This window comes from Periplaneta americana, chromosome 4, assembly GCF_040183065.1.
Source record: "Periplaneta americana isolate PAMFEO1 chromosome 4, P.americana_PAMFEO1_priV1, whole genome shotgun sequence".
Classification (NCBI taxonomy): domain Eukaryota; kingdom Metazoa; phylum Arthropoda; class Insecta; order Blattodea; family Blattidae; genus Periplaneta; species Periplaneta americana.
The window spans coordinates 201990381-202014931 of NC_091120.1; the positions used below are offsets into that span (position 1 = coordinate 201990381).

A 24551-nucleotide genomic window follows, 5' to 3' on the forward strand; every position below is an offset into this window, starting at 1 on the left:
CGACATTATTCTCTTTAATCCGTATCCATATTTCGACGTTCATTGTTAGTCAACAATTCATTGTATCATCTCCGTCTACGTCAGTCACACAAAGAATAAATGCTTCTGGTGTCACAGCCAATAAGGCTGCTTCATATTCATTAACATAATTTAAAACAAAACATTCTGGTAATACATGCAATACAATATAATACTACAAATTATAAATGTTACGAGTTCAAGACATTATTTTATTCAGCCCAAGACTTGGACAGCTATCACCGCCCCATAGATGACAGTTTCTTGCGTCTGAATAAAAGTGGGTGGCAGTGTCAGGTGAATAGAACAAAAATATATCGACCAAATATTCAGCACTGATCGTCGCTTCACAGGCATAAAGTACTTTATTCTTCCACTGAATGTTACATGTCTAGAGTTATAATGAATTGTCCACAGAAACATTTAATTCAAGCTATGAAACTGTTAAATTTGTCAGCCTTTGATACTGAAATTTCAGTAAAAAAAGAAAACAGAAAACTTTAGTGCATTTGTTTTTGCTTCATTGTCAAAAGAAATAATCATAATCATTTATTTGATCTACTGATCATATACATGGTATAGGACATGTCATATTTACAAACTAATAATTAATTACATAATATACATAAAAGTAATAACTATAATTAAATGCAACACAAAAACATAAAACTTGAGACTTGATTGAAGAAAACTACAGGTCGATCGATTTCGGCTACAAGTCCCGTTTGCAGTATGTCTTGAAGTCAGGAGTCAATTTCAACCATCGCGTCCTTCATGAGAAGACATCCTTCTCGAAGTCAGGATCTGGGAAAGAGGAAGTAAAATTTTTTAAGTAAGGCGTTCTTTTTCTAGTCAGTTATGACAGTTTTCAATAAATTCGTTCATACTGTAAAAGTAGTTTTTGATTAAAATTTTATAAAGAGCTTTCTTAAATTTCTGATGTGCAGATATTTCTTTAAAATAATTTGGTAGGCTATTATACATAAGACCAGCATGAATGAAACTGTTTGTATATAGAGTTGTGTTAAAACTTTCAATAAAAATATTATCATACATACATATTATAACATTTCAAATTGTCGTGTCGGTGAACGTTAATGCGGGAAACCGATATTCTATTATAACTTACTTACTTACAAATGGCTTTTAAGGAACCCGAAGGTTCATTGCCGCCCTCACATAAGCCCGCCAGCGGTCCCTATCCTGTGCAAGATTAATCCAGTCTCTATCATCATACCCCACCTCCCTCAAATCCATTTTAATATTATCCTCCCATCTACGTCTCGGGCTCCCTAAAGGTCTTTTTCCCTCCGGTCTCCCAACTAACACTCTATATGCATTTCTGGATTCGCCCATACGTGCTACATGCCCTGCCCATCTCAAACGTCTGGATTTAATGTTCCTAATTATGTCAGGTGAAGAATACAATGCGTGCAGTTCTGCGTTGTGTAACTTTCTCCATTCTCCTGTAACTTCATCCCGCTTAGCCCCAAATATTTTCCTAAGCACCTTATTCTCAAACACCCTGAACCTATGTTCCTCTCTCAGAGTGAGAGTCCAAGTTTCACAACCATACAGAACAACCGGTAATATAATTGTTTTATAGATTCTAACTTTCAGATTTTTGGACAGCAGACTGGATGATAAGAGCTTCTCAACCGAATTATATAAAAGTCAAATATTTACATATGAAGTGGCAATCTGTATTAATTCTACTATTGTTGAGTTAATATGTCAAATTTGTGTAACAAATATTCTTACAAAATTTTATAGTACCCGTATGTATCTGCGAATAAATATTCATGGTAATGAAATGTAATCAGACTCACTTAATCTGAGTCCACACCTGTGGAGTAACGGTTAGCGCGTCTGGCCGCGAAACCAGGTGTCCCGGGTTCGATTCCCGGTCGGGGCAAGTTACCTGGTTGAGGTTTTTTCCGGGGTTTTCCCTCAACCCAATATGAGCAAATGCTGGGTAGCTTTAGGTGTTGGACCCCGGACTCATTTCACCGGCATTATCGCCTTCATCTCATTCAGACGCTAAATAATCCGAAATGTTGATAAAGCGTCGTAAAATCACATACTAAAAAAAATCACTTAATCTGACGGGCCCTTATTGCTCACGGGCCCATATGCACTCGCCCCCTTTGCCCCCCCCCCCCTTCTCGGCGGCTCTGTTACTAGCTATTGGGAACTAGTGGAGCTCTTTCAAAGTTGTCAATTTTTTATATCTTTGGTTCTGACTTATCCCGTCGTTGGGAAGTTCGCTTACACGATCATAAAATCGTAGGTCAGATATCTTTGAACGTCAGTTGTGCAGTATTTTGTGCTAAGTAGTGACGTGTGACAGTACCTTTACCTACTATACGTGAGTCAAGCTGTAGGTGTTTCACCACTTCAATTTACATCACCCTTTGCTCCTATCCAACAGTTAGCCTAGCCAGAAGATGTATGATAGCTCAGATTATTGGGCTACATAGCTTCACCTATATAGGTAAGCTATTCTGAGTCGGATTAAATTAGTTATGATTATTTAGAGTAAGGCTACCAGACATCCCTGTTTTGCTCTCTGTTCCTCGACAAAATTCGTTCTCGGATTTAAAATAATTTTTTCCCAGATATCCCCGGATTTTTATTGTTAATTAACATGATTTAATGATCCTTGCAGTGCTGTAATAGATTTTGCTAATCCAATTTTTGAGGTTTTTTTTATGATGCCATAATCAAAACAAGTTACATAACTCCAAGTCTTACGTTACTATCGAAGTTAATAAAAAAAATTGAATTCCAGGAAAGAAGATGCATTTATTCCATCAATCAAACAACTTTTGGCCTACCCAGTTAATGGACCTAATCTCCAATTCAACTTCATTATTTATTATTTCGTTGATACTATTTTCAAGATTTTAGCAGATAATGTTGAATTCAGTATGTATGTATGTATGTATTAGCTGTCAGAATACAAGGATTCATGGCATCGTGAGACAACAATTACATGTTAATACAATAGTATAATAGTAATGTAAACAAATACAATAGTAATGACAACAGTTATAATTACAACATAATAATAATCACTTTCTAACATTGTATATTTTGTTATAATGACAATCTTGGCAGTTTGTGCTTCTACCGGGTACATGAAGAGGAAGGTAAGGGGCAGTAAACAGGGAAAACAACAGCAATCAATAACAGTATATAAAATAGAGATTGTTACATTTCCTGTTCAAGATTTAAATTTAGGTACTCGTTTATGCTCAGTGGCATATGCTTCATCAGTATATTTTTTACTGATTTCTTGAAAATTTTTTGGGTCCTTCCTGATATGTAAGGGGAGCTTGTTGTATATGAGATATACTGTTAAGACTTCTGGTAAGCCTGTGGTATTTTAAATGCATATACTGGAAGTTCTAGTGTTGTAGTCATGGTATTCAGAGTTTGGGATAAACTGTTTTGCATTCTGATGGATGTAACAGACTGTTTCTAGTACGTAGATACAGGGGACCGGTAGTATATTGAGCTCTTTAAAAATGTCCCTGCTCTCAGTCCATATTGGAACTTGTTTCATGATTTTTATTATTCTCTTCTGCAATTTTGGTATCTGTAAGGATTTTGATGATGAGCCCCAAATGATTATGCCATATGCAATAACTGAGTGTACATAACCATAGTATATTGACAATAGAAGCTTCAGGGGCGATACATGCTCTCAAGCATTATTCTTCACCAGGTCATATCCTGCCAATAGATGTCAGTTTCTGATGGATGTAATAAAGACAGAACCTGAGCTGGACCCTTTGACTGTACAAGAAAGTGATGACCCAGATGTAGAAGAGAAGAAAAGTTTATTACAGGTAGGTCGGAAGACATTGCTATTTACTGCTGCAGATGTGGGCCTATTACAAATAAATGATCACAATTTTGATCTGGGGGAAAAATGTTGTTGGATGTCCTGCATACAAAAGAAAGTAAGGGCTAAAGTGTCTCCTATTGTTGTCATTGCTCGGATTACAATGGTAATAGTTGTCCTGATTTGATAGGCTACATAACAAATGAATGAAAAGAACTTACGCACGGCTATTAATCAACACAAATCATTTATTGACTTAGGTGATACATATACTTTTTTTTTTTTACAGGAAGGAACTCTACAAAACACACATGTTGCTTGGATAAAGGTAGAGTGCGTGGACCCCAGCTATGACCGCGCATCGGAGGTGAAAGTTGAGGATAATCCTGCTCCAGTCACAGATTCTGTTGTGAAGTTTGAATCTGAGGTGAGATTATTGGTAGTGCTACACAATGTAGCCTATTTCTAACATTTTTCTCATGTTTTCCCTGTTACCTGTTATCTCCTATGGAAATTAATTTGCGTTGCTTGTACTCTATGGTAAAGCCTGTAATATCGTTGTAATTATAAGGCATTCTAATAATAGACAATTATTCCCTAAAATACAAATCCCCTTTAGTTTTTCTTTCTGTGTTACACAAATAAATTACCAGTACATACAAACGTTCATGTGCAGAAGCCAAGAATGCCAGTGTACAGATGTCACTAAGTTTCTAAACATTTTCCCATCATATCGTCTCTTCCAGTAGTAACAGTGTTACCACAAGTAAATAGCTCTAGTTTTTATTTTCTCATCCTTTCAGAATTACCGCGCTAATGTTCCCTTTTTTGTTAATGTTCTCAGGAAGAATCTTGTGACGAGGAAACAGTGAAGGAGGAATTGAAAGAAGAAATCACGACAGAGGAGGATGAGGTCTTCAGTAAATGGTGAGTGTGTTCTAACACTGCTACTGGCTCAAAGTTACTCATAGATGAATGATTTCTTGTGAAACACTTCAGTTTTGGTGAAAATACTTGAACTTATTTATTTATTTTATTGGGTTATTTTACGACGCTGTATCAACATCTAGGTTATTTAGCGTCTGAATGATATGAAGGTGATAATGCCGGTGAAATGAGTCCGAGGTCCAGCACCGAAAGTTACCCAGCATTTGCTCGTATTGAGTTGAGGGAAAACCCCGGAGAAAACCTCAACCAGGTAACTTGCCCCGACCGGGATTCGAACCTGGGCCACTTGGTTTTGCGGCCAGACGCGCTGACCGTTACTCCACAGGTGTGGATAAAATATTTGAATGTAAATTATATTTTTTGTTATACTGAATCATGTACAATATTACATTCATCTTATAAAAAGGCAGGGGTCCAACGAAATTGTGGATTTTATGTTCAATGGACCATTATTTTTAGGAATCTGAATGTTTTCACATAAATATTTTACTATAAAGGACTTCATATTTGTACACTGACGTTCAAAGATATCCGACCCTACTAATCGATAGTGATCTATAATTTGTGTAAATGTGGATTCTTTAGTGATTTATTGATTTGTAGATAAAAACAATCGTGGTATCACAGATACATACACAAAGTCGAAAGAAAAACAAGATAAACAAACAAACTAAAATACTATATCAACTCTAGTTTCTATAAATTCATTTATATCTTCAAAAGGGTTTTTGATTAGCCAGTCACGAATAACACACCTAAATATATTAAAGTTAACAATATGCGCACTATAAGCAAGTTTATTAAACATAGACAATGCAATTGATGTAAACCATTGTTTAGACTTGGCTAATCTAACCCTAGGGGTCACAAGGTGGTAATTATGTCGTGTACCATAATGATGAATCTCGCTATGAGGATAATAACTGTTTAAATTTAACTTAATTATAATCAAACAATGGAATATATACAAATTCATAACATTTAAAATCTATACTAATAATAAATCTGTAGCCGAAATTTTTCTGGTAATTTTCGCTTTTCCAAAAATAATTGGTCCTAACATATATAATTAACCATCCTGAAACCGAAAATCGCTTTTTTGACATTTTTGTTTGTATGTCTGTCTGGATGTTTGTTACCTTTTCACGCGATAATGGCTGAACCGATTTATATGAAAATTGGAATATAAATTAAGTTCGTTGTAACTTGGATTTTAGGCTACATGACATTCAAAATGCTTTATTCAAAAGGGGGGTTATAAGGGGGCTTGAATTAAATAAATCGAAATATCTCCCTTATTATTGATTTTCGTGAAAAATGTTACATAACAAAAGTTTCTTTAAAAATGATTTCCGAAAAGTTTTATTCTATGCAAAATTTTGATAGGACTGATATTTAAGGATATACAAGACTTTTAAAATAACAATACAATACATTTTCACCGCCGCCTCAGATTATAGCGTTGTTGTTCCTGCAATAACTCCTATGTGCAAAATATAAAATTTTTGAGTAGGAAGAAAAAACACATTTATTCATTCCATGACAATTGTACATAGGAGATCGTGAATTCTTACATTTTCAAAAGAAAGAAATATAATTACATATCACTATATATCCTGTATCACTATTTAAGTTATTTGAAGGGTTCAGAACCATAGTGGACCAAGCGCCATTTACTGAAGACGTAAAAAACAAGGGTTAAAATTAAGTTATTACCTTAATTTAATGGAAAAATATAGAAAGAAATATACACATTAAAACCAAGTGATATGTCAATGTTCATTAAACTACTGTTGCATGTAATAACAAATTAGAAACATGTTAAAGGAATTGAAGGGTACACGGGAATAACGATCAAGGTCCATTTTAGAAAGTTTCGAGAAAAACGAATTTTAAAGTTTAAGCACTTAATACTTTGTTTTGTGTGTATTTAATAGAAATTGACGTAGTGGAATGTCAAGAACGATGATTTCCAATAACTAGCTAGACCACATGATAGTACTTCCTTTCCACTATAAGATAGCATTATTAACTCAATTTCGATTTTTGGTGGACCTTGATCGTTTTTCCCATGTACTCTTCAATTGTCATTGCACCAAATGAGTGTCTCTGGACCAAAATGATCGCATTTTAATTATTTAAATAAATTTAAATTAAGTAACATATTAAACGATTTATCCTTCTATCAAACATGAATGTTTCCTGGATCAAATGTCTTATTTTAATTATGTAATTACTTTATATTTATTTCTAACGGGTGCAGCGGAGCGCACGGGTACGGCTAGTTATTTCATAAATTAACAAAGGTCTGCAGTGAGCATCAAAATCAGAACAGTTATTACTTCTATGAATAGATGGCGAAGATAATTCATTCATTCATTCATTCATTTTATTCCATAGATGTTACATGAGCAATGAAGGTATAAGATGTGGAACAAGTCAAAATTTTACAATATTACAATTACAATTTTTACAAATTTTTACAGTTTTACAATTTAGTAATTTTCTACAATTTTTACAATTTTGTGCAACTTTCTTACAATATTTTGGCGAGATGTAGTGAGATAAGGTGAGGTCCGAGGATTCGCCAAAAGATTACCCGGCATTTGCCTATTGGTTGGGGAAAACCTCAGAAAAACCCAACCAGGTAATCAAATCAAAGGTGTTGATGCCGAGGACTCGCCATGCACCATGCGGCTTCAGTCCCACGGCTGGAGAAAACCTCGGAAGAAACCATTCAATGAGATCAAAGGGGGATCCAACCCAAGCCCGAACGCAGCTCCGGATCAGCAGCCCAGCGAGTCTAAAAATATACAATTCATAGCCAATCAGATTATTAAATTTACAAACGCAAACGATCATTCATCAGTTGAGCTATATGTATAATACAAAACAAGTTAATTAAATTTAAGGCATAAACAATTCAACCAGTTGTGATATACAGAAATTGATAATACATATCATGCAAACTACTTCAAATTACAAACACAGAGCTATACAGATTACTATTCAATTTAAAGCATATAAATTCATCGGCCAAAACTATACAAACATATACAATACAAAGTAAGCAGATTAATTCAATTTACAAAAATAGTTTCATTAAGCTATACAAATTTGAGCAATTAACATCAAGTAGATTAATTCAGTTTATAATCATAAACTGTTACCCGCATTATAGAGTTAAATTTTTTATCCCACTCTGTTGATTGTAAAACAATACTCGATTTAGCTGAAAACCCCTGAGTTTATAAATTATGAGAAAAATTTATGCTTAATCTACATAATATTCACTTTTTAATGGATCCAATAATGGTGCCACCTATTTAGAACTACCAGAACTCTTTCAAAACTTCGTCAATTTTTTTTACATCTTTGGTTCTGACATCCCGTGGTTGGAAAGTTCGCTTACACGATCATAAAATCGTAGGTCGGATATCTTTGAACATCAGTGTACATAGTGTGTGGAAATTTATTTTCTTCTGATGCTAAAGCAGATCATAATAAGAACTTTGAGCGAAGAATATCTTAATTACGTACATATTTGTGCAAAAATTGGTATTTTTTTGTCACAGCAGTTTAGATGCCCATTACAATGGAGTAGCCCAGAAAGAAACATCGCAATGCTACAGTGTGGCCAAAGAAGACAGCCTTACCCGCAGTACCGAAAGTTGTGTCTCTGCAGTGAAATCTGACCGTCAAGTTCACAACAAATGCCATACGAAGAAGACAAACACGGAATCAATCAGTCATAAAGGTGATGGTTCTATCAAATGCAATATCTGTGGGAAGACTTTCGGATATGTACAAAATCTTAGAAAGCATTTGCTTACCCACACAGGCGAAAAACCATTTAAATGCGATGTCTGTCTCAAGTGTTTTTCACAGTCGGGGGATCTCATAAAACACGCGCGAAAGCACACTGGCGAGAGACCATTCAAATGTGAAGTGTGTGGAAAGTGTTTCTCATATTCTGGAAACCTGAAAATCCATGTTCGCCATCACACAGGCGAAAAACCATTTCAATGCGATGTTTGTGGAAAGTGTTTCTCAGAATCAGGAAAACTCAAAATCCATGTACGTCATCATACTGGAGAAAAACCATTCAAATGCGATATATGCGGTAAATGTTTGTCATATTCGGGAAATCTTAAAATACATTTACGCCAGCACACAGGAGAGAAACCGTTCCAATGTCACGTCTGTTGTAAGAGTTTCTCAGATTCGGGAAAACTCAAAATTCATGCACGACAGCACACAGGCGAAAAACCTTTCAAATGTGAAGTCTGTGGCAAAGGTTTCGCACAATCGGGCAATCTTAAGATTCATGTACGTAGACATACGGGCGAGAAGCCATTCAAATGCGATGCATGTGGAAAGCTTTTCTCTCAATCCGGAACCTTAAAAATGCATATACGGCAGCACACAGGCGAAAAGCCATACAAGTGTGATGTATGTGGTAAATGTTTCTCGGAAACGGGTAGTTTGAAAAAACACGTAATCCAGCACGTTGGTGAAACATTTAATTGTGATGTTATCCGATAAATTGCAGTAGTTAGATCTCTTGCCGTTTCTGTATATTAATATAATGTATGTGAGACACTTCGTTAATTATTTGAAATAAATTTATTACTACAATTTGATACGGGTGAGAAGTGTAATTCAACATCACATCACTGATATTTTACGTAGTCCAAAAGAAGAAGAAAAAGATTACAAATGAGAGTTCCTGGCACATAGGCACAGCCTTCAATTTCTGTGGGAAGTTTAAGAAGATCAGAAACTTCTATGTTCGATGTAGAATATTGTTTCAATGCTGAAGACATTCAAGAAGTTTTCAGGTGATTTTGTTGAATTTATATTTAGTATGAATTATAACACAACCGTATGGTGTTTATTGGTTTACATTCTAATATATACTTGTATGTTACAATCGGTTGCAGGTGCTTATTTTTTTCTTATAAATATTTTCTATTATTAAAAAAATATTAAAATAATATTTGGTTTTCTTCATATACACTTATATAAACATCAAATTTTAAAACATTGTCTTCTATTGTTTAGCAGAATCCAATACGCAATGCTGTGATAGATAATTTTCTTCAAGAGCTCCCCTTCACTGTTGTCCTGATCCAGTTCTTCCCAGTGAAATTTATTGTATGTCATCCAGAATGTAAAGTAAGTAAAGTCTTTAATGAATGGGGTTTTCTATATACATATCTTATTTATTTTCTAAGTTTTAATACATACTTTCACAGACGTAGCCTACTACACATACAGTATGCACATATTTATTCTTATAGAATTAGATACTGTACTGTGAATGTGTTATTTGCTTACTCCTTGCGTAAAATAAAGTGATCCCCATAATAGGCCATTGAGATCCACAAAGTTGCGTGAGGTTAAAACTCCCAAATTTGCAGACAGTTGGCCCACCATTTTCACTCCCGAGAAAATACCTCTGGTATTAATTCTTGTTAATGGGCCTTCACAGGCACAAATATATATATTTTTTATTTTATTGTGTTATTTTACGACGCTGTATCAATATCTAGATTATTTAGCGTCTGAATGAAATGAAGATGATAATGCCGGTGAAATGAGTCCGGGGTCCAGCACCTAAAGTTACCCAGCATTTGCTCGTATTGGGTTGAGGGAAAACCCCGGAAAAAGTCTCAACCAGGTAACTTGCCCCGACCGGGATTCGAACCCGGGCCACCTGGTTTCGCGGCCAGACGCGCTGACCGTTATTCCACAGGTGTGGACGGCACAAATATATAAGCCCAATAGATGAAAGCAAACACTGCTTAACCAGACTAAATTTAACATACAATGAGTCTCACTAACTCCCGAGACGGATTTCTTGTTTCACGGAAATTGTGGGCTACGCTAAGAGATCTAGAATTTCAGAAATGGAGCGTGCTTTCTCAAAAAGGGAAAGGAGTTTCCCTTTCAGCCTAACATCCTGCCACAAACCGCCGGGTCACTCGTCATGAAGGAATGAGCTGCAGTGAATGGAGGGATGCTATAAAAATGGCCGGTAATGTTGCGGCTCTTCGCGCTACTCCGGCCAGATCCATGGACAGTAACTGTTGTCGCCACTGCTTCAACGAGATAGAAACTCTCGCCCACGATCTTGGGTCTTGCCCGCATGGCGAGACATTACTCAATGCGAGGCATCACAAAATCAGATCCGCAATCACTCAAGCTCTTCGCGACAAGATATATACTACCTATGAAGAAATCCAGGGTCTATCGGAAACGGGAAGCTGTTGGCGAGTTGATATATTAGCCTTTAACAACACAGAAGGCTATATAATAGATCCTACCATCCTGTTCGAATTTAATACAACTCAACCGGAAGATGTCAACAATGAGAAGAATCAAATTTATGGTCCAACTGTTCCTTATTATTTACGTATGTATAAGTTACAAACTATTGAAATTATTGGGTTATTAGTGGGTGTTAGAGGCACGATTACAAACAATTTTATTAATCTCTGCAAAGAGTTCAATCTTGAATCCTCTTTGGCCGAGACTTTCTTTGACAGCTCTAAAATTTTCAATCTATCTTTTGAGAAATCACATATATAAAGTAAATTAATAACACAACAATAATAATTATATTTCTCACGAAAACATTTTCTTAAGATTGTACGCATTTACTAATACTTGTACATTTGGTATACTTTGTTCTTCAGGGCAACGCCTATTTTAGGGGAAATTTGTTTACATACATGTACAGACTAACTGGAAGGTAGTCGTGTGTGAATTAATCGGCAATGTAAAAATTGGTCTGTGGTATGGTTTCTGTTCAGCCTGTGCAAAGTCTGATGAGACTTGAATTAATGCAGACATTCCTATGTGTAAAGGTGACATCAAATTAGGTTTTCAAATTTCAATTATATTAATTGCTTAGTTTACTCCCAAGAATGATGTTACCCAAGTTTGAAAGATGTTGAGGAAAAAAATGTGGATTTTTATCATAAGAGTCGATGGATGCCTTAACTGACGTCATTGGCGTCACTAGCATCTGATGATTGGAGGAGGAGGGGATTTTCTCCAAACCTTTATCTGAGAGACCAAACAGTCATTCTCATCAGACGTGCATACTTTTTTGATGCTGCATTACAATTAATTGAAATGATAATATATACCAGTAAGTATTACAACTGGTGTTAAATGACAATTGCAAGCAAAATGGGATGAAAGTAAATGCAAACAGACGAAGGTCATGGTTATCGGAAGAAACATAAACGGCCGAATTCGAAATGAAGTGACATGGGGAACATCAGAGTACTGCAGGTAGAAAAGTACTAGTAATAGTATTCGTAGTATTTATTTATTTAACCTGGTAGAGATAAGGCCGTCAGGCCTTCTCTGCCCCTCTACCAGGGGATTACAACTATAATATGAACAATAAAATTACAATTAATATTAAATTTAAGTCACACGGAGTTAGTGTGCACTCGAAGTTGGTTGCTTGACGGTTGTCAGCCCACTTTGAGGTCTGTGGATATAGAGGAAAAATTGGATCGGTGTCGGTTAGAGTTCGCGAGTAACTCAGTGGTAGAGCGTTGGTACGTTAAACCAAAGGTCCCGAGTTCGATACCCTGCTCCGGAACAATTTTTCCCTCGAAATTATTCAAATCAACTTTACAGGGAGTTATACCTGAAATCTTGATTTGCATAATACACGTCACTGTTCGTTAACAGAAAAACCACAATTTAAGTCACACGGAGTTAGTGTGCACTCGAAGTTGGTTGCTTGACGGTTGTCAGCCCACTTTGAGGTCTGTGGATATAGAGGAAAAATTGGATCGGTGTCGGTTAGAGTTCCCGAGTAACTCAGTGGTAGAGCGTTGGTACGTTAAACCAAAGGTCCCGGGTTCGATACCCTGCTCCGGAACAATTTTTCCCTCGAAATTATTCAAATCAACTTTACAGGGAGTTATACCTGAAATCTTGATTTGCATAATACACGTCACTGTTCGTGAACAGAAAACCACAATTTAAGTCACACGGGGTTAGTGTGCACTCGAAGTTGGTTGCTTGACGGTTGTCAGCCCACTTTGAGGTCTGTGGATATAGAGGAAAAATTGGATCGGTGTCGGTTAGAGTTCCCGAGTAACTCAGTGGTAGAGCGTTGGTACGTTAAACCAAAGGTCCCGGGTTCGATACCCTGCTCCGGAACAATTTTTCCCTCGAAATTATTCAAGTGCCTAGTAAGTTTGCGTTTGAATTCAATTTTATTCCGACAGCCCCTGATGCTAGCAGGTAACGAATTCCAGAGTCTTGGCAGGGCTATTGTGAAAGAGGATGAGTATGAGGAGGTGCGATGGGATGGTATTGTTAGTATTGTTTCATGGCGAGAGCGTGTGTTCAGATTGTGGTGGGAAGAAACGTAAGTGAAGCGAGACGACAGGTACGAAAGAATAGAAGAGTTCAAGATTTCGAAGAGAAGGAGAAGTGAATGTAAATTTCTTTTCTTATCTAGTTTAAGCCAACCTATTGTTTCCAGGGATGGGGTAATATGATCATATTTACGAACATTGCTTACAAAACGTACACACAAATTATGAACACGTTGAAGTTTCGTTTTGTTGTCGCTGGAAAGGTCAGTCAGTAAAATGTCAGCATAGTCAAAATAGGGAAATACAAGGGTCTGCACAAGGGACTTTTTTAAGCAAGAGGGAAGATGAACATTTATCCTTTTTAGCACATGAATAATAGAATATACTTTTCTGCAGGTTTCTGTGATTTGCATGTCCCAGTTGAGATTATTATCCATGTGAATGCCAAGATTTTTTACCGAAGAACTGAAAGGGATATGCACTGTACTTACTTTAACGGGGGAAATGTCGAGGTGCTTTACAGCGTCGGTTTGCCGTTTGTGTCCTAATATGATTGCTTGTGTCTTTCCAGGATTGATATTAAGATGGAATTTCTTTGTCCATGTCACAATAGCTAGCTTAGGTTACACATTATAGGCAAAAGGAATGTAAAAGAATTAGTATTAGGAAGAGGCAAACAGGCCAACAGTCTCTAACTCTTTCAACTTAGGTACCTAGCTTACAGTGAAAAGTCGAACAATTCTGAACCCAAAATATAGGATCTCATCACTGTGCAAACAAAATCTTACTCCATAAGTGGTTCATGAATATTTATAATAATTTTCTTCAAACAAAACTGGCGATCAAAACAATGATTCAAGTGAAGACAGAACTGGTAACAAAATTATTTAATTACTAATAAGCAATTATTATAGGTACCGGTAGTCTATGTTACAGCCGTGAGTACAAGTTCACATTTGAAAGTAATGGGAGAAATAACATGATAGAGCAGATAATAAATTATATCCTAGAAATTAAAAAAAAATATATTGTGCTTTTGATAAATATACAACAATTTAGTCGCCCCCGGTAGCATAGTTGGAATAGCGCTGGCCTTCTATGCTCGAGGTTGCGGGTTCAATCCCGGCCGAGGTCGATGGCATTTAAGTGTGTTTAAATGCGACAGGCTCATGTCAGTAGATTTACTGGCATGTAAAAGAATTGCAGCACAAAATCCCCATTTAAGTTGTGTGGATATAAAGGGAAGAATTGTGACGATGTCGTGTATGGTTCCTCGGGTAGCTCAGTCGGTAGAGCATTCGTACGCTAAGCGAAGGGTCCCGGGATCGATACCCGGCCCCGGAACAATTTTTCCCTTGAAATTATTGCAGCCTGCTTCTACCTGAAAGTCAGATTTGCATAACAATTCACTGTTTGCCGAAAAGTTTTCATTTCAGGAAACATTGTACGTGAGTTTGAGATTTTGAATGTTTTTGCCGTGCACTACACAAGTGATTTAAGCCAGCAAATCCAAACCTCATTTCTGTTAGGAAATAATAAGCATGGCCACCAAAATAACCTGTTTCAAATTTCACAATCCGCTAACCATTCTACATTTTCTTATGTTCTGGAAATGCACGCTTCAAATAATCTAAAACGTAATATTGCTAAAATCATTGACACTGTAGATTGGATTTGCCATCAAAGTCCTTCTCACCATCCTTTTGACAGTAAAATATGATGTGTTTCTTATACCGGTATGCAATGGTAAAGAGTTATAAAGTTTATAAGATATGGAAATAAAACTATTGCTTGTAGTACTATATTTGTACTTGGTGAAATATATGTCAAGTCTGGAACTGGTAGAATAATTATGAATGGATGAACAAGTAGGAAGATTATGCACATTACGCTTAACATACAGAAGGCAATCGAGAACAAACATTGACGGCAACGTAAGTATTCCTAGTTGTACAAAAAATGGTTTACAATGAGTTCTAGAAGAGACACCACAAATAATTCTCACTGCTCTCTTTTGAAGGATAAACAACTTAGAAACCGAAGTATGGTTGCCCCACAAAAGCGTCCCGTAGCTTATGTGACTGTGAATATGGGTATGATAAACTGTAAGTAAAGAATTGTAACATAATGTTTGTCTGAGGATTCGTAACATGAAAATTCCTTTATTAATTTTATTAACAAGATATTCTATGTGTGTACTCCAGCCCAGACTAGCTTCGAGGTGAATGCCTAGGAATTTAACTGAGGAAGACAAGTCAGTAATATTTCTGTTAAAAGAAAATTTAATATCTACAGTCTTATTAGAGTTGATGCTAAGTTTATTGGCATCACACCAGACTTAAATTAAAATTAGTCTTGAACTATATACGTCAACTTCCAATGAGATTACCACGCATTTAAATTGTGATAAATTAAAATTATTGTTGCATTATATAAAACAACTTAAAATAAAAAATGAGATTACTGAATTTACAGGGTGTCCAGCGCACACCTTGGACATCCGCACTGTTACCATTACTATTATTATTATTATTATTATTATTATTATTATTATTATTATTATTATTATTATTATTATATGTTACTTATAAGTATAATTTAATTGAGTTACAAATTGCAGGCTGACATTATTTGTATATTTCCCTACTTAGTATAGTATAGTATAGTATAGTATGACATTGTCAAATTACAAGTATGAAATTATCGTACTAAAATGAAAAATGTTGTACTACACCACTAAAGATAAAACAAAATAATCACAAATACTCCTTAGAGTTTACAATTGAGAGTCAAGATTATCAAAAATAGGCTAATGTCTGGATGAAAATTGTAACACACTGATCACAAATATTATTTCATACGCTCTGTTTATATACAATAAAACAAGAATTAACTTAACAATTTATGAGAATTTCCTAATATATTACAAAATAATAATGAAACTCAGAGAAAGAAACCTAAAAAATATCTACAGCTTGAGTCCACACCTGTGGAGTAACGGTCAGCACGTCTGGTCGCGAAACCAGGTGGCCCGGGTTCGAATCCTGGTCGGGGCAAGTTACCTGGTTGAAGTTTCTTCCGGGGTTTTCCCTCAACCCAATACGAACAAATGCTGGGTAACTTTCGGTGCTGGACCCCGGACTCATTTCACCGGCATTATCACTTTCATATCATTCAGACGCTAAATAACCTAGATGTTGATACAGCGTCGTAAAATAACCCAAAAAAATAAAAAAATTAAAATCTACAGCTTGATTTTCTAACTCAAAATATTCTTGCACAGAATAGAATGGGTTTCTAAGAAGCCACGTTTTGACTTTCATTTTGAATATATCTAGTGACAATAATAGTATATTACTTACTTACAAATGGCTTTTAAGGAACCCGGAGGTTCATTGCCGCCCTCACATAAGCCCGCCAGCGGTCCCTATCCTGTGCAAGATCAATCCAGTCTCTATCATCATACCCCATCTCCCTCAAATCCATTTTAATATTATCCTCCCATGTACGTCTCGGCCTCCCTAAAGGTCTTTTTCCCTCCGGTCTCCCAACTAATATAGTATATATATATATATATATATATATATATATATATATATATATATATATATATATATATATATATACATAATACTATATTATGTATTTTTATTGTGTTCCAAAGTGTGATGAATTGTTAAAATGTTTAAGATTTTAGATGTTAGGCATATATGCAAATGAATGTAAAGTAAGTTCTCTTACATCTGTTGAGGCAGGGATTAAAATGTGTACGTGTCAGTCTTATAACTGTCCGAAAATTATCCTTCCAAAATTTAACACCAAACAATTATTTCTGTTTAAGAAAGTGATAAAATTATTTTCAAAACATTGAACATTACCTACAATGATTTTTTTTTTCCTTTCTAATTTGCCAATTTAAAAATATTCTATTCCAACTCCATAATGTACCATAATCCGTAGAGGTTCGAACCGGCATCCTTGCGAGTTCAGAAACTTCGCACATCTGAAACTGTAGTCAAATGATACAGTAAGGGTATCATATTATTGTAATATGAAGTATTACTGCTGGTGCTTTCAGAAACGACAAATATTTTTGGCCAGCTAGATTGGCGAAATTTTACAGTTTGCGCCCGCGCGCGAAACATTGACTAGACGCTTTTGCTCCAAGAATATTGATTGGGCACCGTTCTGGATTGTTCTCGTTGCCTCGGGAGTGTGCGCGAGTGTGTGGAGAGAAGGGAGGAGCGGGGAAACCCGAACCCTACACGCTAGCTTGGTACGGAGCAACGGTTGGGGGGGGGGGGAGAACAGCCACGGTGATTGGGCGGAAGTAAGCAAGCATCTGGAAGCAGATCTCTTCGAAGATTCCGCAAATCACGCGACTCGAAGATTCGCGAACATGTGGGTTAATAAATAAAAGCGCGAGTGAGTCTTCGGAACAAAGTCAAGTCAGTCAGTCTTGAGTCTTCAAATCTACAAGTGAGTCTTCCCGTGTATTGCCATTGTCGTCGTGTGGAGTGCAATAACGACTGTTGTGTTGCTGTGTTGAGTGGAATACCCATTGTTGTGTGATGAATTACGAGGCGCATCCAGAAAGTAAGTTTCCCGATTTTTTTTCCCCCTTGAAAGTAAACGTAATTAGCCGTGTCAATTGCGCATGCGTAACAGATCTATGACGTATCAATCATATGCCAGCCGGACAGGTCCCGCCTGGTGCCAGTAGCGTGGCAGCAGTGGTCCGAAATGGAAGCTCTTATTCCTTCTCCCGCCGCCTGCGAGGTTCGGTCGGTGATAAAGTTCTTTAATGCACAAAGCATTGCGCCAATTGAAATTCATCTGTCAGGTCTATGGGCCGAACATCATGAGTAAGCAGATGGTGCGTCGCTGGTGTAGGCAGTTTTCCGAAGGTCGTTAAAGTGTCCATGATGAAGAGCGCAGTGGGCGACCGTCCCTCATCAATGATGATCGTGTTGAGCTGGTGCGGCAGTGCATCATGGAGAACCGTCGCTTCACGATTACGGATCTGAGTAGCCATTTTCCGCAGATATCGCATGAAATTGTCACTAAGCACCTGCTGTTCAAAAAAGTGTGTACCAGGTGGGTGCCGAAAAACCTGACACCCGAACACAAAATGCAACGTTTAGGAGCAGCACTGACATTTCTGCAACGGTATCACGATGACGGCGACGAGTTCCTCGACAGGATCGTCACGGGCGATGAGACTTGGATTTCGCACGTTACCCCGGAAACCAAGCAGCAGTCAATGCATTGGCGGCATAGTGGATCTCCGGTCAGGAGATTACGCTGTCGGTACGGAAAGTGATGTGCACGGTGTTCTGGGACAGGAAGGGCATTCTGCTCATTGACTTCCTTCGAAGAGGTGAAAAAGTGAACGCTGACCGTTACTGTGAAACACTGCGAAAATTGCGACGTGCCATTCAAAACAAGAATGCTTACTGCAGGTGCTGTGCTCCTCCATGACAATGCTCATCCACATACGGCTCGGCGCACAGCAGCTGTTTTGACGGAATTTGGCTGGGAGTTGTTTGATCAGCCACCCTACAGTCCTGATCTTGCTCCCAGCGATTTTCACGTTTTCTTGCACCTCAAGAAATTCCTGTCCTCCGGTGAGCGTTCTGGCAACTACGAAGAGCTGAAGACGTCTGTCACACGCTGGTTCCATTCACAGGCGGCAGAGTTCTACGACAGAGGGATACAAAAGTTGATCCCACGATACGATAAGTGTCTCAATTCTGATGGTGGCTATGTTGAAAAATAGCTGAAACATTGATGTACCTGTTGCCAATAAATGTTTTCCTGAAAGTTTGTGTTTTTTTTAATAGGGAAACTTTCTGGATGCGCCTCGTATTAAGAATAAAAGTCACATTGATGTGTGGTGGTTAAAGTAGAAATAAAAGTTACAATATTCTGTCTATATACAGGGTGATTCACAAGAACTTACGCCACTTACAGGGCTTGTTTCCGAAGCCATTCTGAACAAAAAATATCGTACTAACATATTGTGTCCTACTCCCAATATTTCCAGAGTTACACTAATTTTAATTTGTTAGTAAAATACCATTATTCTTTAGTTTTAAGGGTCAAAGATAATTATAGATAAAGAATGAACCAGTCAGGAGTATCACGTCTTTAATTAGCTAGTAATCTGTAGCTAAAAATGTGTTGTGAATTCCATAGTTGCTTTGTACAGAACTTTTTTCGACTTTTAACTACAAAATTACATTCTTCTTACGCATTTATCAAACAATTTCTTAAAAATCATGCCACTCTTGTAAATTCTTTATGCTCGACCATGCCGAAATGTAATTTGTACACCTGGTAGCAGCGCTTTAATGCACCTCATTAAAGTACACCTATTCATTAAAGTTCAGGTGTTCAGCCAATGACAAATCATCTTTGTACCATTATAAAACCGCAAGTATCGATTATTCTCGGATATGCAATCGAAAGACAATTAGCGAAATATCACGGAGGCTGGAAATCCAATACTCTCGCAGAAGGTTATGTTCTGTTACTATAATAATTAGCGTTAATTGTAAATAATATTCAAATAAATTCAATTTCTCATCTCGTTTTTCAATTCTAAATCAATTTTCAGGTTATATCAAGCCTAATGTATATCTTATTCTCTACGTTATATCAAGGTCAGTGACATTCGTCCTCGGAAAAAATCAATACTTTAGCGTCTGCACACATCTCACAATTCAGGTCAGTTCACTACTCACTTACATAACCATAACATGACCTACGTTTGAATAATTTCAAGTTAGAAATATGGTCGAGCATAAAAAGTCGTATGAAACTTGCCTATAATGGTAATTAAGACGCTCGTATGAAAATTATGAAACTCGCTTGCGCTCGTTTAATAAACAAACATACTTGCGTCCTAATTACTATCATTATAGGCTCGTTGCATAATGTACTCTTACGACTGTACATTAGGATGCATAATAATTCAACTGTAGAGAATCATGTTCTTGAAGTCGTATGATTTGTAACAATTGTCTATTGTAACTTTTAGTTAACAATTGAAAAACAAAATCTGTACAAGGTAATAACATTAAACACGCATTTTTTTTTTTTGGTTCAGAACACTAGCCAATTAAAGAAATGATACTTCTGAATAGTTAAATCTCTATTTGTAATGATATTCGTTTATCCTTAAAACTAAAGAAAAAATGTACTTTACTAACAACTTGAAAATAATGTAGGCCTACTCTCAAAATATTGAGATTAGAACAAATGTTCATATGACATTTTTGGTCAGACTGTGTTCTGAAATCATCTCCGTAAGTGGTTGTAAATCCTCGTTAATCTCTCTGTATTTTGATGGGAGCCGAGTGTACGGAGGGAACCAGCATCACCGACATTCACCTCCGTGGTCGGCCAGGGTTCCCATATGTACGACTATAGTCGCACGCATACGATTATTTTGACTAATTGTACGAGGTACGACCGCACTCTATGTCGTACGTAATTTTGTACGACTGTTTCACAGAAGGAAAAGATTATTTTACAACTTTACTGTTTGTTTATAATTAAAATAAAATTGATGGCTAATTCATGCCTTTTAGACAAGTTTTCTTCATTAAGTATATCCTTGACTAATACGAAAGAATCATGCTTTAAAGGGGGAAAATGCTTTGAAAATCGACCTGGTAACTATGCTTGCCATCAAACTCATCATTTGTCTTCTTCAGCTCTAAGTTTCACGTACACGGCGCGGTTATATCAAAGTATTCATTAATTCATAATGTTCTGCCCAGGGGCAGGTCTTTCACTGCAAACCCAGCATTCTCTTTTCTACTTTCTGCCTTCCTCTTTGTTTCGTCATATGGTTCATAAATCTTCAATCATCTGATATCTTCTGCTGCATCAAAGTAAGGCCCGTAACACACTTGCAAAGTTTTCGCCAGCGAGAAATGTGTTGCGAGAAAGAGGCGAAGAGCCTTCCTCCACACACTTGGCGAGTTCTCGCTATCACAGATCACACCTCGCTATGATCATCTATGCACTGCCTTCATGCAGAAAGCATTTTTCTGATTATAGTAATCACTCGTTGGGGGAAATATTATAGTTATGTATTTACGTATATTGTCGTACTTAAATATATAACCTGTAAGTATATTGTCGTACTTTACAAATTACGTACGTACGCTATGTTGAATCTGAGTATTCAGGTGATGAGGAAATGGAGTTACATGCACATATTTTGTTAATGAAAAGAAAAAGTAGGCCTAAAATTAAAGCCAGAAATATCTGAAAATCACATTGTATCTTACGAAAATAAGGGCGAGTTTTGGACACTGGTTTCGATTTGAATTATGATACGTTTAGGCGTTATTTCAGGTTCAATGGACCACAGTTTTTTTGCCATTCATGATATGATAAAGGATTCTTTGCTCTGTTGTGATTAAAATTATGTAAACTGTTAAGACATATAGATACATTATTTCAAATGTTTAATTAATATTATTAAATCTCATCAAAATAAAATATAGCCCTATTTATTTTCAGATAATCTCCAGATTTCTTCTTTAAGTTTCGTGTTTTTATAGTTTTCATCCCGTGTATCATATAAATAGGCCTACGGGTGACATCGTACAAGTTCGATAAGTTTCTGACTACAATTATCAGCCATCTTTCCTCATTTTCAAATACAAACAATGTAATTCACCTGTGATGTCTTTTTCTACATTCAATCGTCATAAAGAGTATAAATGTCAAACATCTTTGATAAATGTGTCAAGAAAATTCGCTGAGCTACCGATTCCAGCGAGAAACTCGCGCGAGGTTTTTGCCTTGAGCGAGAATCTCTTCAAGTGTGTGGACGTCCATTTGAATCCATGTTATCAATTTTTTAATTTTCTCGCAACACATTTCTCGCTGACGAAAACTCTGCAAGTTTGTTACGGGCCTAATACAGGTGTAATTTTATTAACTTCCTCGTTCGTTTGACAAAAGAAGTCTCTTTTTTTTATCATTGAAATAGTACCGCAGTAGCATTAAGAACGCGCCGACATTATAGAGGTGTCGGGTTTGAGTCGACTGTAGATGAATTCATTTGATATAATTTTGAGCGCCGCATTGATTGATACCAAAATATCTGTCGCCAAAAATTAAATTTCTGCTGACTTTAAATATAACAAAGCTGTTTCTAACCTAACGGCACCGTGCACGTTTTACTGCAATGACAATATTGTTGATCAAGAAATGTGTGGTGATTTGTTTCAGCGCTGAATGTCATTGTGGTTGTAAACAATAATTAATAGTTATTCTTAATTAGAACTAAAATTTACTGGTAGATATAACCTATATAAATATAGGTTTATTTTACGATTCTTTATGAACTGCGATGCTTATCTAGCGTCAATGACATGAAGGTGACAAAGCCAGCGAAATGACTCCAGCCCCGAAAGTTACCCGGCATTTGGACTTTAATGGGTTGAGGGAAAACCCCGAAAACAATGTCAACATCCAGGTAACTTGTCTCAACCAGGATTTGAACACCGGCCTGCTTGTTTCACAGTCAGACATGCTAACCATTACTATACAGCGGTGGACTAGAATTATTATATTAGGAAGGTGAGAGATGTGGGACAATTTTGTGATGTTGCTATAAACGTTCCAATTCCTGTATCTGGCAACCCTGGTGATCACGGTTTTCTTGATGATAAAATCCATGAGAAAAAGTATGGAACGGTTTCAACGAAGTCATTAACGAATTTAAGACGTTGCCGTATTATCGTAATTTGTGGTGTCATGCTTTACAGTAATTCCTGACTCAAAAGCCTAAATATAAAAGTTTATATTTGAGGTTTGTTTGTTACAGAACCAAGGGTAAGTATTGGGATCCATCACTGTTTATTTTTATTTAAAGTCTTCACGCGCTTGCTCATGGTACCTACGTACGTGAATGAATATGCTTGTCTATGTGGATGACGTGAATATGTTAGGAGAAAATCCACAAACTATTAGGGAAAACACGGAGATCAATGTAGAGTATCCAACGCTCACTGAACGAATATTTCACTTTTATCACTACCAATGTTGCGCTATAAAGCAATTTTCGGCAATCTATTGTAAAAGACTGCCTACAAATATTTGGATAATTTCAGAGAAAATACACAAATTCAATCTTCTAACACGATTTTTCGTTTTTAAATAATCAAGTAATTTGCTGGGAGACATCGCTGGATATAGGCCACTCTTACACTAAACTGGAGTAATTTAAGCTTATTAATCAGATATGATTCTACTTACTGTTTTTTATATGCTCACCTGTATGTAATTTCTATTTTATACATATTTCATTGTTATTGCACATCCAAAGATCATTAAGAAGGATGAATATTAATATTTCTTATCTTTCTTCAAATAGTGTTTATATGCCATGTTAATTTTCATTTGTTTTCATAAGTTAACAATCATGCACATTTTGAGCAACATATAAGAAATTATTTTCCTACACAATCCACGCTATATTCACGTTGTTTTGAAATGATTAATCGAAGATGGTTTGCTTATTGTTTATTACACGCACATTTGTATGTAATTTCTATTCCATACGGTTTTTTTCTATCCCACGATCATTAAGAATGCTGAATATTATTCATGCTTGTTTCCTGTATTTCTTAAAATAAAGTTATGTGGCATGTTAGTTTTTATTTGTCGTTATTTACGTACAAATGATGCGCCAAAAAATAATAATTTCGTACTCACGCCACATCCCTATATTAACATTTATTTTTCAGCGATTTATTAAAGAATGTACCGGTATTTACAAGGTAATAATTTAGAAACATGTTACATAAATCATCCTTGTGCCAGAAAGAGAATGCCCCCTGGACCAAATGATATTAAAGAATGTACCGGTATTTAAAAGACTAATTTAGAAACATGTTACATAAATCATCCTTGCGCCAAAAGAGAATGCTCCCTGGACCAAATTGTCGTATTTTGCAGTGGTCGTCACTACTCGCTGAAATGGGTAACGGGTAATAAGTGTTTCGTAATATGCACTGTAGTGCAGAAGGGTGAGGGAGAAAGCATACCCGCCAGCAGCCTCGGATGCACGCTAGTACATCTCTTATTCGTGGATAAGAGACGCTAGCCCGAGGGTGCACTGTGCTGATGACCACTGATATATTGGATGCAATATCAATTTAAGAGGCATATTAAAGGAATTATCCTTGCAGTAAAATGTAGCCTATGCTACCTGGACAAAAATGATCGTGTCTTAATAAAATTATTTAAATATAGTTGCATGTTAGGTTAGGTTAGGTTCGGTTAGGGTAGATTAGGTGTGTAGCATTATATGCAAGGTATTATATGAGGTTATGTTATGTATAGTATTATAT

General features: G+C 36.5%; 1 protein-coding gene across 4 annotated transcripts in view; it reads left to right on the forward strand.

The window, feature by feature from the left end:
• Nucleotides 1-4157: 4157 nt before the first annotated feature.
• The window catches only part of LOC138698626 (zinc finger protein 431-like), a 31372-nt gene continuing 10978 nt past the window's right edge, over nt 4158-24551 (forward strand). Inside the window, exons 1-2 of one of the 4 annotated variants that reach the window (XM_069824711.1) lie at nt 4158-4295; nt 4713-4795. In XM_069824711.1, coding sequence (XP_069680812.1) covers nt 4777-4795 — 19 coding nt within the window. In that variant the 5' untranslated portion in view covers nt 4158-4295; nt 4713-4776. Of the gene's footprint in view, nt 4296-4712; nt 4796-16887; nt 17650-21058; nt 21310-21399; nt 23032-24551 lie in introns of those variants that run through there. The other 3 variants (XM_069824713.1, XM_069824709.1, XM_069824712.1) reach the window with 3 other exon arrangements.